Source organism: Triticum dicoccoides, chromosome 4B, assembly GCF_002162155.2.
Source record: "Triticum dicoccoides isolate Atlit2015 ecotype Zavitan chromosome 4B, WEW_v2.0, whole genome shotgun sequence".
In the NCBI taxonomy this organism is placed as follows: Eukaryota; Viridiplantae; Streptophyta; class Magnoliopsida; order Poales; family Poaceae; genus Triticum; species Triticum dicoccoides.
This window is the reverse complement of record NC_041387.1, coordinates 402,125,902-402,143,555: the sequence shown is the minus strand read 5'-3', so window position 1 is coordinate 402,143,555 and position 17,654 is coordinate 402,125,902. Positions and strand designations below refer to the sequence as shown.

The 17,654-nt window shown below is 48.3% G+C and overlaps 1 protein-coding gene and 1 pseudogene across 1 annotated transcript; one reads left to right on the top strand and one right to left on the bottom strand.

Annotated features, from left to right (window-relative positions):
- The window catches only part of LOC119292701, a 52,699-nt pseudogene extending 38,603 nt beyond the window's left edge, over positions 1–14,096 (bottom strand).
- A 2,163-nt stretch (positions 14,097–16,259) lies between these two features.
- On the top strand, positions 16,260–17,392 carry LOC119293679. The gene is made up of 2 exons (XM_037572060.1): positions 16,260–16,675; positions 16,768–17,392. Exons 1-2 carry the CDS (start codon positions 16,538–16,540, stop codon positions 17,170–17,172), a joined length of 543 nt encoding a protein of 180 aa, XP_037427957.1. The 5' UTR covers positions 16,260–16,537; the 3' UTR covers positions 17,173–17,392.
- Positions 17,393–17,654: the final 262 nt, after the last annotated feature.

Below are 17,654 nucleotides of genomic sequence, written 5' to 3'. Positions count from 1 at the left end.
GGTAATACACATCACTTAAGCCTTGCAAGCATTGTAACTAATGAGTTAGTTACGGAATGATGTATTACGGAATGAGTAAAGAGACTTGCCGGTAACGAGATTGAACTAGGTACTGGATACCGACGATTGAATCTCGGGCAAGTAACATACGATGACAAAGGGAACAATGTATGTTGTTTTGCGGTTTGACCGATAAAGATCTTCGTAGAATATGTAGGAGCCAATATGAACATCCAGGTTCCACTATTGGTTATTGATCGGAAACAGTTCTAGGTCATGTATACATAGTTCTCGAACCCATAGGGTCTGCACGCTTAACGTTACGATGACAGTTTTATTATGAGTTTATAAGTTTTGATGTACCGAAGTTTGTCTGGAGTCCCGGATGTGATCATGGACATGACGAGGAGTCTCGAAATGGTCTAGACATAAAAATTGATATATTTGGAAGCCTATGTTTGGACATCGGAATGGTTCCGGGTGAAATCGGGATTTTACCGGAACACCGGGGGGTTAACGGAACCCTCCCGGGGGTTAATGGGCCTTAGTGGGCCATGAGGGAGAAGAGGAGGGCCGGCCAGGGCAGGCCGCGTGCCCCCTCCCCCCTAGTCTGAATAGGACAAGGAAGGGGGGGGGGGCGCCCCCCTTTCCTCTTTCCCTCCCCCCAAGTCCTAATCCAACTAGGAAAGGGGGGGAGTCCTACTCCCGGTGGGAGTAGGACTCCTCCGGCGCGCCTCCTCCTAGGGCCGGCCGCACCCCCCCTTGCTCCTTTATATACGGGGCAGGGGGCACCCTAGACACACAAGTTGATCTACGGATCGTTCCTTAGCCGTGTGCGGTGCCCCCCTCCACCATATTACACCTCGGTCATATCATCACGGAGTTTAGGCGAAGCCCTGCGCCGGTAGAACATCATCATCGTCACCACACTGTCGTGCTGACGGAACTCATCCCCGACACCCTGCTGGATCGGAGTCCGGGGAACGTCATCGAGCTGAACGTGTGCTGAACACGGAGGTGCCGTACGTTCGGTGCTTGGATCGGTCGGATCGTGAAGACGTACGACTACATCAACCGCGTTGTCATAACGCTTCCGCTTTCGGTCTACGAGGGTACGTGGACACACTCTCCCCTCTCGTTGCTATGCATCACCATGATTTTGCGTGTGCGTAGAATTTTTTTTAAAATTACTACGTTCCCCAACAGTGGTATCAGAGCCAGGTTTTATGCGTTGATGTTATATGCACGAGTAGAACACAAGTGAGTTGTGGGCGATACAAGTCATACTGCTTACCAGCATGTTATACTTTGGTTCGGCGGTATTGTGAGATGAAGCGGCCCGGACCGACATTACGCGTACGCTTACGCGAGACTGGTTTCACCGTTACGAGCACTCATGCTTAAAGGTGGCTGACGGGTGTCTGTCTCTCTCACTTTAGCTGTATCGAGTGTGGCTACGCCCGGTCCTTGCGAAGGTTAAAACAGCACTAACTTGACGAACTATCGTTGTGGTTTTGATGCGTAGGTAAGAACGGTTCTTGCTCAGCCCGTAGCAGCCACGTAAAATTTGCAACAACAAAGTAGAGGACGCCTAACTTGTTTTTGCAGGGCATGTTGTGATGTGATATGGTCAAGATGTGATGCTATATTTTATTGTATGAGATGATCATGTTTTGTAACCGAAGTTATCGGCAACTGGCAGGAGCCATATGGTTGTCACTTTATTGTATGAAATGCAAACGCCCTGTAATTGCTTTACTTTATCACTAAGCGATAGCGATAGTCGTAGAAGCAATAGATGGCGTAACGACAACGATGCTACGATGGAGATCAAGGTGTCGCGTCGGTGACGATGGTGATCACGACGGTGCTTCGGAGATGGAGATCACAAGCACAAGAAGATGATGGCCATATCATATCACTTATATTGATTGCATGTGATGTTTATCCTTTATGCATCTTATCTTGCTTTGATTGACGGTAGTATTTTAAGATGATCTCTCACTAAAATTATCAAGAAGTGTTCCCCCTGAGTATGCATCGTTGCCAAAGTTCATCGTGCCCAGACACCACGTGATGATCGGGTGTGATAAGCTCTACGTCCTTCTACAACGGGTGCAAGCCAGTTTTGCACACGCAAAATACTCAGGTTAAACTTGACGAGCCTAGCATATGCAGATATGGCCTCGGAACACGGAGACCGAAAGGTCGAGCATGAATCATATAGTAGATATGATCAACATAGTGATGTTCACCATTGAAAACTACTCCATCTCACGTGATGATCGGTTATGGTTTAGTTGATTTGGATCACGTGATCACTTAGATGACTAGAGAGATGTCTGTCTAAGTGGGAGTTCTTAAGTAATATGATTAATTGAACTTAAATTTATCATGAACTTAGTACCTGATAGTATTTTTGCTTATCTATGTTTGTAGATAGATGGCTTGCGCTGTTGTTCCATTGAATTTTAATGCGTTTCTTGAGAAAGCAAAGTTGAAAGATGATGGTAGAAATTACACGGACTGGGTCCGTAACTTGAGGATTATCCTCATTGCTGCATAGAAGAATTACGTCCTGGAAGCACCGCTGGGTGCCAGGCCTGCTGCAGGAGCAACACCAGATGTTGTGAACGTCTGGCAGAGCAAAGATGATGACTACTCTATAGTTCAGTGTGCCATGCTTTACGGCTTAGAACCGGGTCTTCAACGACGTTTTGAACGTCATGGAGCATATGAGATGTTCCAGGAGTTGAAGTTAGTATTTCAAGCAAATGCCCGGATTGAGAGATATGAAGTCTCCAATAAGTTCTACAGCTGCAAGATGGAGGAGAATAGTTCTGTCAGTGAGCATATACTCAAAATGTCTGGGTATAATAATCACTTGATTCAACTAGGAGTTAATCTTCCGGATGATAGCGTCATTGACAGAATTCTCCAATCACTGTCACCAAGCTACAAGAGCTTCGTGATGAACTATAATATGCAAGGGATGAACAAGACAATTCCCGAGCTCTTCGCAATGCTAAAAGCTGCGGAGGTAGAAATCAAGGAGAATCAAGTGTTGATGGTCAACAAGACCACTAGTTTCAAGAAAAAGGGCAAAGGGAAGAAGAAGGGGAACTTCAAGAAGAACAGCAAGCAAGTTGCTGCTCAAGAGAAGAAACCCAAGTCTGGACCTAAGCCTGAAACTGAGTGCTTCTACTGCAAGCAAACTAGTCACTGGAAGCGGAACTTCCCCAAGTATTTGGCGGATAAGAAGGATGGCAAGGTGAACAAAGGTATATGTGATATACATGTTATTGATGTGTACCTTACTAGAGCTCGCAGTAGCATCTGGGTATTTGATACTGGTTCTGTTGCTAATATTTGTAACTCGAAACAGGGACTACGGAATAAGCGAGCACTAGCCAAGGACGAGGTGACGATGCGCGTGGGAAACGGTTCCAAAGTCGATGTGATCGCGGTCGGCACGCTACCTCTACATCTACCTTCAGGATTAGTTTTAGACCTAAATAATTGTTATTTAGTGCCAGCGTTGAGCATGAACATTATATCTGGATCTTGTTTGATGCGAGACAGTTATTCATTTAAATCAGAGAATAATGGTTGTTCTATTTATATGAGTAATATCTTTTATGGTCATGCACCCTTGAAGAGTGGTCTATTTTTATTGAATCTCGATGGTAGTGATACACATATTCATAATGTCGAAGCCAAAAGATGCAGAGTTGATAACGATAGTGCAACTTATTTGTGGCACTGCCGTTTAGGTCATATCGGTGTAAAGCGCATGAAGAAACTCCATATTGATGGACTTTTGGAATCACTTGATTATGAATCACTTGGTACTTGCGAACCGTGCCTCATGGGCAAGATGACTAAAACGCCATTCTCCGGAACTATGGAGCGAGCAACTGATTTGTTGGAAATCATACATACTGATGTTTGTGGTCCAATGAATGTTGAGGCTCACGGCGGGTATCGTTATTTTCTCACCTTCACAGATGATTTGAGCAGATATGGGTATATCTACTTAATGAAACACAAGTCTGAAACATTTGAAAAGTTCAAAGAATTTCAGAGTGAAGTGGAAAATCATCGTAACAAGAAAATAAAGTTTCTATGATCTGATCGTGGAGGAGAATATTTGAGTTACGAGTTTGGTTTACATTTGAAACAATGCGGAATAGTTTCACAACTCACGCCACCCAGAACACCACAACAAAATGGTGTGTCCGAACGTCGTAATCGTACTTTACTAGATATGGTGCGATCTATGATGTCTCTTACTGATTTACCGCTATCATTCTGGGGTTATGCTTTAGAGACGGCCGCATTCACGTTGAATAGGACACCATCAAAATCTGTTGAGACGACGCCTTATGAATTGTGGTTTGGCAAGAAACCAAAGTTGTCATTTCTTAAAGTTTGGGGCTGCGATGCTTATGTGAAGAAACTTCAACCAGATAAGCTCGAACCTAAATCGGAGAAATGTGTCTTCATAGAATATCCAAAAGAGACTATTGGGTACACCTTCTATCACAGATCCGAAGGCAAGACATTCGTTGCTAAGAATGGATCCTTTCTAGAGAAAGAGTTTCTCTCGAAAGAAGTGAGTGGAAGGAAAGTAGAACTTGATGAGGTAACCATACCAGCTCCCTTATTGGAAAGTAGTTCATCACAGAAATCGGTTTCTGTGACACCTACACCAATTAGTGAGGAAGTTAATGATGATGATCATGAAACTTCAGATCAAGTTGTTACTGAACTTCGTAGATCAACCAGGGTAAGATCCACACCAGAGTGGTACGGTAATCCTATTCTGGAAGTCATGATACTAGATCATGGAGAACCTACGAACTATGAAGAAGCGATGGTGAGCCCAGATTCCGCAAAATGGCTTGAAGCCATGAAATCTGAGATGGGATCCATGTATGAGAACAAAGTGTGGACTTTGGTTGACTTGCCCGATGGTCGGCAAGCAATAGAGAATAAATGGATCTTCAAGAAGAAGACTGATGCTGACGGTAATGTTACTGTTTACAAAGATCGACTTGTTGCAAAAGGTTTTCGACAAGTTCAAGGGGTTGACTACGATGAGACCTTCTCACCCGTAGCGATGCTTAAGTCTGTCCGAATCATGTTAGCGATTGCCGCATTTTATGATTATGAAATATGGCAGATGGATGTCAAAACTGCATTCCTGAATGGATTTCTGGAAGAAGAGTTGTATATGATGCAACTGGAAGGTTTTGTCGATCCTAAGGGAACTAACAAAGTGTGCAAGCTCCAGCGATCAATCTATGGTTTGGTGCAAGCCTCTCGGAGTTGGAATAAACGCTTTGATAGTGTGATCAAAGCATATGGTTTTATACAGACTTTTGGAGAAGCCTGTATTTACAAGAAAGTGAGTGGGAGCTCTGTAGCATTTCTAATATTATATGTGGACGACATATTGTTGATTGGAAATGATATAGAATTTCTGGATAGCATAAAAGGATACTTGAATAAAAGGTTTTCAATGAAAGACCTCGGTGAAGCTGCTTACATATTGGGCATCAAGATCTATAGAGATAGATCAAGACGCTTGATTGGACTTTCACAATGCACGTACCTTGATAAAGTGTTGAAAAAGTTCAATATGGATCAGGCAAAGAAAGGGTTCTTGCCTGTATTACAAGGTATAAAATTGAGTCAGACTCAATGCCCGACCACTGCAGAAGATAGAGAGAAAATGAAAGGAGTTCCCTATGCTTCAGCCATAGGCTCTATCATGTATGCAATGCTGTGTACCAGACCTGATGTGTGCCTTGCTATTAGTTTAGCAGGGAGGTACCAAAGTAATCCAGGAGTGGATCACTGGATAGCGGTCAAGAATATCCTGAAATACCTGAAAAGGACTAAGGATATGTTTCTCGTTTATGGGGGTAATAAAGAGCTTGTCGTAAAAGGTTACGTCGATGCAAGCTTTGACACTGATCCGGACGATTCTAAATCGCAAACCGGATACGTATTTATATTAAACGGTGGAGCTGTAAGTTGGTGCAGTTCTAAACAAAGTGTCGTAGCGGGATCTACATGTGAAGCGGAGTACATAGCTGCTTCAGAAGCAGCAAATGAAGGAGTCTGGATGAAGGAGTTCATTTCCGATCTAGGTGTCATACCTAGTGCATCGGGACCAATGAAGATCTTCTGTGACAATACTGGCGCAATTGCCTCGGCAAAGGAATCCAGATTTCACAAGAGGACCAGGCACATCAAGAGACGCTTCAATTCCATCCGGGACCAAGTCCAAGTGGGAGACATAGAAATTTGCAAGATACATACGGATCTGAATGTTGCAAACCCGTTGACTAAGCCTCTCTCACGAGCAAAACATGATCAGCACCAAGACTCCATGGGTGTTAGAATCATTACTATGTAATCTAGATTATTGACTCTAGTGCAAGTGGGAGACTGAAGGAAATATGCCCTAGAGGCAATAATAAAGCTATTATTTATTTCCTCATATCATGATAAATGTTTATTATTCATGCTAAGAATTGTATTATCCGGAAATATGATACATGTGTGAATACATATACAAACATAATGTCACCAGTATGCCTCTACTTGACTAGCTCATTAATCAAAGATGGTTATGTTTCCTAACCATAGACATGTGTTGTCATTTGATTAACGAGATCACATCATTAGGAGAATAATGTGATTGACTTGACCCATTCTGTTAGCCTAGCACTTGATCGTTTAGTATGTTGCTATTGCTTTCTTCATGACTTATACAAAGTTCCTACAACTATGAGATTATGCAACACCCGTTTACCGGAGGAACACTTTGTGTGCTACCAAACATCACAACGTAACTGGGTGATTATAAAGGTGCTCTACAGGTGTCTCCAAAGGTACATGTTGAGTTGGCGTAATTCGAGATTAGGTTTTGTCACTCCGATTGTCGGAGAGGTATCTCTCGGCCCTCTCGGTAATACACATCACTTAAGCCTTGCAAGCATTGTAACTAATAAGTTAGTTACAGAATGATGTATTACGGAACGAGTAAAGAGACTTGCCGGTAACGAGATTGAACTAGGTATTGGATACCGACGATCGAATCTCGGGCAAGTAACATACCGATGACAAAGGGAACAATGTACGTTGTTATGCGGTTTGACCGATAAAGATTTTCGTAGAATATGTAGGAGCCAATATGAACATCCAGGTTCCACTATTGGTTATTGATCGGAAACAGTTCTAGGTCATGTCTACATAGTTCTCGAACCCGTAGGGTCCGCACGCTTAACGTTACGATGACAGTTTTATTATGAGTTTATAAGTTTTGATGTACCGAAGTTTGTTCGGAGTCCCGGATGTGATCACGGACATGACGAGGAGTCTCGAAATGGCCGAGACATAAAAATTGATATATTGGAAGCCTATGTTTGGACATCGGAATGGTTCCGGGTGAAATCGGGATTTTACCGGAACACCGGGGGGTTACCGGAACCCTCCCAGGGGTTAATGGGCCTTAGTGGGCCATGAGGGAGAAGAGGAGGGCCGGCCAGGGCAGGCCGCGCCCCCTCCCCCCTAGTCCGAATAGGACAAGGAAGGGGGGCGCCCCCCTTTCCTCTTTCCCTCCCCCCAAGTCCTAATCCAACTAGGAAAGGGGGGGGAGTCCTACTCCCGGTGGGAGTAGGACTCCTCCGGCGCGCCTCCTCCTAGGGCCGGCCGCACCCCCCCTTGCTCCTTTATATACGGGGGCAGGGGGCACCCTAGACACACAAGTTGATCTACGGATTGTTCCTTAGCCGTGTGCGGTGCCCCCCTCCACCATATTACACCTCGGTCATATCGTCGCGGAGTTTAGGCGAAGCCCTGCGCCGGTAGAACATCATCATCGTCACCACACCGTCGTGCTGACGGAACTCATCCCCGACACCCTGCTGGATCGGAGTCCGGGGAACGTCATCGAGCTGAACGTGTGCTGAACACGGAGGTGCCGTACGTTCGGTGCTTGGATCGGTCGGATCGTGAAGACGTACGACTACATCAACCGCGTGGTCATAACGCTTCCGCTTTCGGTCTACGAGGGTACGTGGACACACTCTCCCCTCTCGTTGCTATGCATCACCATGATTTTGCGTGTGCATAGGATTTTTTTCGAAATTACTACGTTCCTCAACAGGCGGTGCATGCACGTGCACCGGCCGATCGACATGGGTCATAGGAGTTGCATCAGGAAGTAGTTCCAGGCGAGCACCACGTCCAATACGTGCACCATGATTAGGTAACAACACAGGCGAATATGCAACATCTTCAAATTGGCCAAGCATAATAGGAGATAATGCATAGATGGAGGTGTGGTGGGTTGCTGCGGCATAGCGGAAAAGGGGAAGACGTTCTCATCAAAGACAACATCACGGGATATGTAGACACGATTTGTTAGCACATGAAGGCACTTGTAGCCTTTATGAAGAGAACTATAACCCAGAAACACACATTTCTTTGACCGAAATTCAAGCTTTCTATGATTATATGGACGAAGATGGGGCCAACAGGCACACCCGAACACCTTAAAGAAGGTATAGTCAGGAGTTTCATGTAGAAGGAGCTCAATAGGAGTTTTCATATTAAGAACACGCATAGGTAGTCTGTTAAAGAAAACACGTTGTAGCAAAGGCATCACTCCAAAAGCGAAAAGGTACAGAGGCGTGAGCCAGGAGTGTGAGTCTGGTCTCAACTACATGTCGATGCTTGCGCTCAACAGCGCCATTCTGCTGATGTGTGTGAGGACATGATAAACGATGAGAGATCCCAAGCTTATTAAAGAAAGTGTTGAGGTTGCGATATTCGCCCCCCCCCCCCAATCGGACTGAACATGGATAATTTTATGCTTGAGAAGACGTTCTACATGCACTTGAAACTGAATGAATATATCAAACACATCAGATTTGCGCTTAAGAAGATAAAGCTAGGTAAAGCGACTATAGCCATCAATGAAGCTAACATAATAGTTGTGACCACTCACAGACGTCTGAGCGGGACCCCACACATCAGAAAACACAAGTTCAAGAGGACTCATTACTGCATGAGTAAAGGAAACAAATGGTAACTGATGACTCTTGCCTTGTTGACAGGCATCACACACGGACATCTCCTTATTGCTAGACTCGATAGGCAGCTCATGGCGGTGAAGGATATGGCGAACTATGGGAGTGGCAGGGTGACCAAGGCGAGAGTGCCACTGGGATGGAGACACACGAACACCGCTGAAGACGCGCGGGGAGGATGGATCCTCCAAGCAGTATAAGCCATGGCTCAGGCGACCACTAAGCAGAATTTCCCGGGTGGCTTGGTCCTTAACAAAAAGATCAAACAGGTGAAATTCACATAGGACATTGTTATCAAGAGTGAGCTTTGGAACAGATAACAGATTAAGAGTCACTGAGGGGACCCGTAAAATATTACAAAGATGAAGCTGCCTAGATGGATGACTAGTTAAGAGAGATGCTTGACCAACGTGAGAGATGGGCATACCTACACCGTTGGCGGTGTGAACCTTGTCATGACCGTAGTATGGCTGGTGAGCGGACAGCTTGGCGAGCTCGTTTGTCATATGATTCGTGGCGCCGGTGTCCATATACCACGCGGGATCAATCGGGTACGACGGCGTAAAACCTTGGTCGACGCGTGTATCCTTGCCCTTGGCGGCAACATGAGCAGCAGGAGGGCCAAAATCCGCCATGGCAAATTGACGCTCATTACCTTTTCCATCATTGCTGATGCCTAGGAAGCTCCGCTGAAATCGTTTGTGGCACTTGGAGGCGAGGTGCCTCTTACAACCGCAAAGCTGGCACCGCACGGGCCCCCGCCCGAGGTTGGCGCAGGGGGGGTGGCAACCCGGGCAGGCGAGGAAGGCGCAGGTGGGCGCTGGCCACGCGATGTCCAAAAGGCCGCCGGTTGATCGGCGATGGTGGTGACAGAGCGGCGAGCTTCGATGCGTTGCTCGGTGAAGAGCAGACGGGAGAAGAACTCGTGCGGAGGAAGCGGCGGCTTGGCGTAGTGGACGGCCTCGGCAAGGTTGTCGTACTCGGCATCGAGACCCTTGATAACGTAGCCAGCGAACTCCTCATCACTCAGCGGTCGACCAATAGAGGTCAATGTGTCCGCCAAGACCTTGATTTTGTTGAAGTATGTTGTGGCAGATGAGTCCAGTTTCTTGATGTCATCAAGCTTGCTGCGAAGAGCCATCGAGTGGGCGGTGGAGGTCTGGGCAAACGCATGCTCCAGAGTCGTCCACGCATCCAAGGAGGAGGCAGCAAAGAGGCAAAGGCCAGCGACCCCGTCCCTAGGGAACCCTGGATGGCGGAGAGGATCGCTTGGTCTTGCTGCACCCACACACGGTGCGCAGGGTTGATGGCCGGGCCGTGGACAATGTGGATAACCTGCAGCGGACACGGCAGGGAACCATCGACATAGCCAAGGAGGGAGCGGCTGCGGAGCAGCGGTAGAACCTTGGCGCGCCAAAACAGATAGTTGTCCGGCGTGAGACGAGTAGTGATCGGGTTGTCGAAGTGAAACGGCCCGGAGATCGTGGCAGCATCGGTGGTAGCAACAGCGGACGCCGCAGTGGTTGCGGGTGCCACACCCGCGAGCGGATCATCGGAGGCCCCCGAGGCCACCAGCAGTATGGCGAGTGTCGGGGACGAGCCAGCTATGGCCGCGGGTGGCGCCATCATCACGGCGGTGGAGACCGCCACCATCGACGTCGCAGGAGATGGCGGGATCGAAGCCGAGAACATCGAGCCAACGGCGGTAGTGCCGAAGACTTGGGGCCTCGGCGACGCACCGGCGTGGGCAGGGAGATTGAGAAGGGCGGCCAACGACGCGGGGATGGCCCTGGAGCTGGCGAACCGGAGGCGGAAGCGGTCATGGCAGCGGCGGCGACGGTGGCCCTAGGGTTGGGGGCACTGTGGCGGCAGCGGCTGAGGTGGAGTAGGACCTAGGGTTAGGCTGATACCATGTTAAACATAGGATTTATGGGAACTGGCTCAACCCTCTAGGGGTGGCCTATCACATATATTTACGAAAATGTTAACGCCCACACGTGTGGGCGTTAGCCAACTCACCCACACGCCTTCATCACCGTCCAGTAACTTCTGCATGAATTTTGGCACGAATTAGCTGATTTTGTATGCCACGTAGGACAACTCGCGTGTGTGGGGTGTGAGAGAGGTCGCCCACACATCCGTTTTACCACATGGAGGGGCCGGTGTGTGGGCGTTTAGCAGTTCGCCCACACACCAGTTTCAGTCACGCACAAGGGCTGGTGTGTGGGCAGTTTGCCATCTCGCCCACACGCCCGCTTCCTCTCCCACACCCAAGCCGCCAGTTGCCATGCGTTTTGCAGTGTACATGGCAACTGCCCTAGTGTGATTGCAAGCAGATGGTAACTCTCTTTTTTACCCGAACATGTCAGTTGCCATATGTTTGGCATGGTACATGGCAAACTGCCCTAGCGTGCACGTAAGCAGATGGCAGCTCTTTCTTTTTTAAATGGCAACTGCCCTAGCGTGCTTGTGAGCACATGGAAACTCTCTTTTACCCGAACATGTTTTTCCATGCATTTTTTTGTAGCGCTACATGGCAACTGCCTAGTGTTAGTAGGTGGCAACTCCTAAAGTTTTGAAATCATGGCAACTGCAGTAGACCAGACCACACATGACAACAGCTGTAGTTGTCCAAAAATGGCAATCTGAAACTTTGACCTGAGATGGCAACTGCAGTTGAGCAAACATGACAACTGTAGTTGTCCGACATGTCAACCGTAGTTCAGCGACATGGCAACTGCACTTAAACGAACATGGACGAGGGTCCGGCCCATGGCAACTGCGGGGCGCGCGGTAAAGTGTCACGTAGGGCGTGCGGGACCACGAGGTACGAGGACTGACGTACCGGGCGTGTGGGTGTTATCTATTTCGCCCACACGCACGCGTGTAAGAGGGACCGGGAGAAAAAAAAAGAGGCGTGTGGGCGCTAGTTGTTTTGCCCATACACGAACGTGTGGGCTGGTCCTCTTAGGCATCACACAGAACATGTGGGCAGATTCCTTAACGCCCACATGTATGGCAGTTATCGGGACCCTATATTTATAAGATTACACAATCGGACTACGTTACAAAGTCTAACAGCAACGACGACCGCAGGCACGAGTTTCCTCGCCAACGACGGTCGTCGCCCTGAGTTTCCTCTCCCTCCTCCGTGCCGAATCGAGCCAAGATGGCTGCATCGGTGGTGGTCCTTCCCGGGTCAACACTGGGCATGCGCAGCTGCTAGCCCGGGCATGCCTTTGCTTGCCAACGAGCGACGACGCACGTCGTTCCGGTGTGGCTCCACCTTGTCCTTCCAGGTCAACGTCATGCTGCTCCTCAGGCCTTCCCAGCCGAGCCCCTCTGGCCGCCGAGCTCATTCCAGCCATCTCCGGTGTGCGTGCGTGCTCTTGTGTGCCTGCCTAGCGAGTGTACGTGTCCGGCGTGTGCCGTGTGCGGTTGGCCGGCATGCGTGCCCAGCGTGTGTGTGTGCGCCTGGCGTCCATGGTCTGCGTGCGTGATCTGTGCGTGTGTCCTGCGTGTGCTACATGTGTTGCCAGTGCGTGCTTGCGTGTGCGCCCACTGGCTGCCAAGGCTCCCTGCTAGAGTGTGCTAATATTTGTTGGTGTGGTCATCCTTTATGTGTTCGAGCGGTCACCTTTGCAACTCTCCATACGTCTAATATGTCAGTGGGGAATTTATTATCGTGTCTAATATATCATACATTCATTTAACTTCACTGTCTGTACCATCAAACTTGTGTGATTTCAGGTCAAAATCTATTAAAACTAACCATCTGCGACAAAAAGAGCTCTTAATTGGGTCATTTACTGTTAAAATAGTACAGTCAACATTTAAACCCTATCGACAAAACAACAAAGGGCGTTCTTGTCATTTCAACACGTTTCAGCAACAGCCGCAGCTGCTACAGCACAACTACCAAACGACTGCACTTCAGCTCAAACCTTCCAGGTTCCAGCCGCAGCTAGCAGCTACAGCTGCGCCTTCCAGCCGGAACCGTTGCAGCTGCAGCTGAAGAAGTTGCAGCCCAAACAAACACACCCTAAATATACCATACAAAAAGAAAACTAAAGTTTAAGAACAAACAACTGCAAATTCAGTCACCACTTTCACAAATTCCAGTCGCATACCATACAAAAAGAAAACTAAAGTTAAATCAAGGCCTGCACGCCATGCATATCAAACCTACTGTTTGTCTGCACACCGTCCTTTTCTTCAAATGAAACTATCAGATCACACTTCACTTCCACGAATCTCATCTGTAACAGGCAAATGCGTTTAATATTTGCAAATTTCTACCTCGCCCTGTAACCGCAATGTCTGACTAATATATAATGTACAAAGGAAAAACAGAAACATCACAGCAACTCGGTGACCAGCTCACCTGAAGCAAGATGGCGCCGGCCCCATCGAAGCTGCACTGGTAGCAGTTCCTGATGTCCTCGAAGAACACCTCGAGCTTGTACATCTGTGTATCGTGATTCAGGTAGAGGTCTATGCGCCGCTTCCCCGGGATGACCTCCACGCGCACGCTGTCCCAAGAGTCGGCCACCTCGAATTCGCGCTCGGCGACGCGGTTGCCTACAAGGAGGCGGGCGTCGGCCACGCGGAGAGAAAGGTCCGGCGCGCGGGGAAGAAGGTCCGAGGGGGCAGGGGAGACGGAGAGGAGGGAGCCGAGGAAGCGGGGTAGGCGCCCGGAGGAGGCGAGTTCGGCGGCGAGGGTTGCGGTGGCGGTGGAATCGAACTGAACGCTGCCATTGCCTCGGCTTAGCCAGCCGCGTCGGGCAGCGGCGATCTCGCAGGCGTACGCTTCGCCGGCGGCGGCGACGGCAGAATTGAAGAATGCTAGGAGCTCCTTAGCGACGGCGGAGGGCGGGATATTGGAAACTCGCACCGTTGCCGTGGAGACGGGCGCCGACAACGCTGTCGCCATTGGAGTCTAGGGGGGACTGAAGGATTTGGTGTTCCGGCGGGGTTACCCCTCTTGGGTTTTTTTTTACTAGACAATTGTCCGTGCTAGATTAGCTCGTGACTGCGCTTCTATCTATTATTATAAACTAGTAAAATTGCCCGTGCGTTGTAACGGAAGAAAATAAAATCACACACCCATGCTCTGTGCTTCACAATTGACTAAAAATATCGTACACGTGATGCTTATTTTGAGTTACCGACACCATACAATAAAAATGTGGTATGCTTCGTCCGACGACCAGGCATGCATACTTCTGTCGTGTGTGCTAACCGTGAAGTACTTGTCATGTAGATGTTCTAACTTTCTGTTCTATTGTGTACATCTTTTTTGCAACTGGGTCGAATCTTTAGTTCTTTTGTTTTGTTGATTGGCTTCACGTTGCTCTTTTAGTTTTTCCGGTTTTTCTTCATGGCCATCCATGCCTAACGCTCTCTATCTCGTTTACATCTTTGTTCCCTAGCATTCATGATTGGAGATTGCAACCCAAATTGCTTGCCTTCATGAAAGTTTTCTATGATTTACTCCCTCCATTCCAAAATATAAGTGTTTGTAGAGATTCTACTATAGACTACATACAGAGCAAAATGAGTGAATGTATACTCTAAAAGGCGTCTATATACATGTGAATGTAGTCTCTATAGTGGAATTTCTAAAAAGACTTATATTTAGGAACGGAGGGAGTAGAAATCTATTGTCGATTAAACAAAAAAATAGATTAGATTCTGCATCATACATAGAACATAAATAGCTACTCATAAATTAATCTCATGAGCCTGCAGATAAGCATCAAATATGTGTTGTTTGTACAATAATGTTTTACTTCTTTCCGGCAACCCTTTTTTAAATTGTGCAACTATTTTGGCTACCAGTTTAAGTTTATATTAGCCAACTATGATATTCTATCTAAATCCTTTTAGGCGATTATCACTACGTAAAGTTATTGCTATCCTATATAGAATTATTAATGTCTTCAAATCATGATAGTACGGTATAACAACTTCTGTAATTACCTTTGTTTAATAAAGTAAGCTAGTTCACCAAAGTAGGTTACTTTTGTTTACTATATTTTTGTTTAAATGTAATATTTTTGTACTATGGTATCCCTAAATATGGTTTCCGATAAGCATAGGTGAGTTAATTAATGATGACGTATGTATTGCTAGCGTCATACTCCCTCTGTAAACTAATATAAGAGCATTTAGATCACTATTTTAGTGATCTAAACGCTCTTATATTAGTTTACGCAGGGAGTACAATTTAGGAACCAAAAAAATGTTAGGATGTTGTAGATCAAATCGTCGTTGCCTAGTGAAAAAAGCATACCACATCGGCAGATTAATTATTGTACTACCATCAAACAATATTTTTTTATGCATGTAACACTTTCAAAGTAATTTTACCTTGATACAATTGTTGGTTTTCCTCCATAGCATTAATGTTTGGGGCCGGAGTATGTATAAGGTGGTTGCCAAGTCCCTCCATACCAACATGTCCATCTTTAAGGATGTCAGGCATGGATTCCTTTTTCTGATCCTGAACGATAGCTTCATTGAGATCAACTAAAGCCTATATTGGCATGACACGTAAATGTCGTTTCGACGTCAATGGCTTATTATGCACTTGTATGAACCGAGGTCAACTGGAAAAAATTTATTTTATATTTACTTTACTGAATGTGTAAGCACATATGTTTTCGTCGTGTGTGACTTAACCTCTGTATATATGTTAGTCCAATATATTGTCTGAGCCTTATTCATGTATGTATGGTGTTTGTTTATTTTCAGTTTTTGCGCCCTAGCAGCTAGTCAGAGTGAGGGACATACACATAGTCTAATTCAATTTTTTGATATGAGTCAAATTCAACCTTAAAACAGAAAGGCAATGTGTGCGTGGTTCGGAGAACAAAGACGCACACACTAACACGTCCAAGTGATGGACTCGAAGATTTTTATCGGTGCATGAAGGATTCAAAGTCTTAATCTCGTAAAAAAAAGTCCAAACTATTAAAAACAGAAACTGTGAACCTGCATGCACGCTAGTATAAAAAAAACTGTCTAAAAAAAGATAGCCACACACGTTGGTTGGTCTAGAAGAAACCGGCAGCCGCATCGCTAGCGCTCCTCCACAGAATCTTATCTCCTCAGTTTTTCTTCGTTGCGCCAGTTATTCACATGCCGACCTCCCCTGGGACACGCCGCCGCTGCCGCTTGCACCCACCGCCGCGGCGCACGCCGCCGAATCTCGCCGCTCCACCGGATCCCTTCACCACCCCGGCCATGGGCGCTGGCTCCCCCACCTAGAATCCCCGCTCCCCCGGCCATGGCGCGCGCTACACACCCGCGCAACCACCGGGAATCCACGATGGGCTCCTCTGCAGAGGAGCTAGCTCCGCGCCGTGCGCTCCAGCACCGACGCTCGTGCAGTTCAACGGCGACGGCGGCCATGGCCATGCTCACTCATGCTCCAACGCCGGCCGTCCTCGCGCAGGTCCCTTTTCCTCTGTATCTTCAGATCTCATCCCACCACCCGAGCGCCTCCTCCTCGCGCCCTCGTCGACGATCTGCAGACTGCAGTAGCAGCAGCAGGACCCCCGCCGGTGAGCTACCTCCTCCCTCCTTCCTCCTCCCTCATCCCCTTCTACCACCGATGTACTACCTCTCCTCACACTCTCTCTTACCTCTCGAACAGGAAGCAGCAGCTCCACCGCACAACAACGGCGCTGCGGGTGTCACTCTCGAGCGCCAGTTCACGGTCCCAGCGCCCATCTACCTGTGCAGCGCGGCCGCTAACATGGGCAGCTCGATGAGGAACGCCGGCGGCGCCCGCGTGCCCTCGTGGATGGCCAGGCTCAGCCGGCAGCGGCGGTGCCTGAAGAGCGTCACCGCCGGTGCATGGTCCGCGAGGAGGGCCCTGCTGCCGCTGTGCTGCCCGAGCAGCGCGCCCATCATGAGCGCTAAGACGGCTTGCCCCATTCCTGGGCTCGGGCGGCGCGGACGCCCGCCGCGACGCATCACCCCTTCCTTGGCTCCTGCGGCGTGGACGCCGGCGGCAAGCGGCGACGCGTGCCCGGCGGTGGAGAACGCAAATGGATAAGCGGCGGCGGTTCCTGGTGGTGAATCAGTTTAATTAAGTATCGCGGGGTAGATTTCTAACTAATGGAGGGTTTTGTTGCAAAAACGAAGCGTTTCCTCATGTTAAAATAGGACTGCGTGTTGATTTCTTAGAAACAGAGGGGCTTTTATGCAAAATAGCTAGCGACGAGTTACCACGGGCTCTTGAAATAGTTTGCAAGAGTTACATGTTAACTTTCTAAGGCCTCGCCCTACCGTAGATCCAGACCCCTGCCACTGATTCCACCCCGCCTAGGCCGCCGCCTGCCGCCGCGCTGCCCCATCGCGTTCGCCTCCGCTTCGGCCGCCTCCGCCCGCTCGGACCCCGCCCGCCTCCTCTTCGGCCGCCTCTGCCTCCGGTCCATCCTTCGCCCGGCGCCGCTCCATCCGCCTCCTTTCCGGCCATGCTACGTCCGCCTCCGCCACGTGTCGCATGCCGCCATCCCGCTCCGTTTGCCTCTGCCC

Bases quoted from the DNA above. Each gene is read 5' to 3' on its own strand.
- LOC119293679 (XM_037572060.1), top strand. From the start codon at position 16,538: ATGCTCCAACGCCGGCCGTCCTCGCGCAGGTCCCTTTTCCTCTGTATC. The intron at 16,676-16,767 runs GTGAGCTACCTC...CCTCTCGAACAG, and splicing joins CAGCAGCAGGACCCCCGCCG to GAAGCAGCAGCTCCACCGCA.